At 30.3% G+C, this 1,510-nt stretch overlaps 1 protein-coding gene across 1 annotated transcript in view; it reads right to left on the bottom strand.

The window, feature by feature from the left end:
* Positions 1-1,077: 1,077 nt before the first annotated feature.
* The window catches only part of LOC106106872, a 14,666-nt gene continuing 14,233 nt past the window's right edge, over positions 1,078-1,510 (bottom strand). Inside the window, exons 10-11 of the mRNA XM_013287532.1 lie at positions 1,245-1,508; positions 1,078-1,112 (exon numbers count right to left, since the gene is read on the bottom strand). Of these exons, the coding sequence (XP_013142986.1) occupies positions 1,078-1,112; positions 1,245-1,508 (299 nt within the window). The remainder of the gene's footprint in view (positions 1,113-1,244; positions 1,509-1,510) is intronic.

The raw sequence follows: 1,510 nt of genomic DNA, 5'->3' as shown, positions 1-1,510 counted from the left end.
ATGTAATTTTTTTTGTTCACAATCAATTGCAAATGTCAAAATGACATGACATGATGTTGGCAACAACTTATGGTCACAAAATATTTACCCCTAAGATTAACGGCGTGAAAATCTATAGCCTAAAGCGTGACGTAAGTGTAGGGCTTTTTATTAAAAAAAAAAGAGTTATTCGAAAATATGCCGAAATTGCTGACATCTTAGGCAACAAAGAAGTGTGTGTTTACGCTTTATTATAATAGTATAGATTATAAAGAGAAAAGATCTGTATTTTAATACATATTAAAATAACTAAAAAAATACTTATCTGTAAGTAACATAGGCATTTTTTCAATATCACGCGGGCGAAGTCGCCTGCAACAATTAGTAAATTCATACACTAAGGGCTGTCATTAAAACAAACTTCCTTTTTAAATTTCACTTTAATTGATATTTATGACATGAAAGTATTCGGTTCAAGACAAGTTTCGATATACATAAAACAACTATTGTCACAGAGTTATAATATTACATAGTTTTATAACAAAAATACATTTCAAATAATACTCAATTTGTTTGTCGTTGTTGTTTTAAGAAAACAAAAGAAACACATGAAGAATTTTAACATAGGAACATAGAAACGTAGAGTTAAATATTTTTAAACTTAGGTAATTTACTTATTTAATTTACAATTAAAATCAAGGTAATGAAATTATATAAATAACTAGATAAATGCACATAACGGTCTTATCGTTAAATACTTACACTATATAGGAAACTTATTTTTGGTTAAGTTAATGTTAAAATCATATTTATCTGATTCATTCTATATTTTGGAAAAGTGATTCGTTAAAATAATAAATCTTGCACATATCTTCCATACTCGAGGTTAGGGCAGCCCTTTCTGATTTTTACAATCTGAAATCTATATTTAGAGGTCACTTATGTAACTATTATGTATTTCTGAGTATGGCAGATATGTGCATATTTAACATGATTAAGTTTCTGAAATGATTAAAAGAGCAAACATTAAATGTTACATTTATTTACATACAAAATATGGAGATGTAACCAGAAAAAAACATGTTTAAATAGATTGTACTATAATAGGATAGTTCCAATTAATATCACAGTTTCTGTATTAAAATTAGGACATTATAAAGTCATTCACTACAACTAGAAACAATAAGTTCTCGTTATGTCCGCACATTCGTTCACATCTTGATGTCACCCAAAATAATACTGAGCATTCGAGTATCGATACATACTTCTCGTGTTAGGATCAGTTTCCGCCTGGATTTGTACTCTAGGTAACGTTTTCACTGCGACACCACGACCTAAAGTCCCATGGTGGACTTGTCTTAAAGGCATTTCTATAGGATACTCTGCTACTTGTCCGTAAATGTTACTGCTCACATGTGGATACGTGTTTGGTACTGGTCTACCGACGTATCTATTAATTTTAGGACTGATAGTCATACTGGCGAGTTGCATTTCTTGTTTGAGTCCTGCGTCTACATTATCGACAGGTCCT

This window comes from Papilio polytes, unplaced genomic scaffold, assembly GCF_000836215.1.
Source record: "Papilio polytes unplaced genomic scaffold, Ppol_1.0 DF822067.1, whole genome shotgun sequence".
NCBI classification, from domain to species: domain Eukaryota; kingdom Metazoa; phylum Arthropoda; class Insecta; order Lepidoptera; family Papilionidae; genus Papilio; species Papilio polytes.
This window is presented reverse-complemented; position numbering and strand designations above follow the sequence as displayed.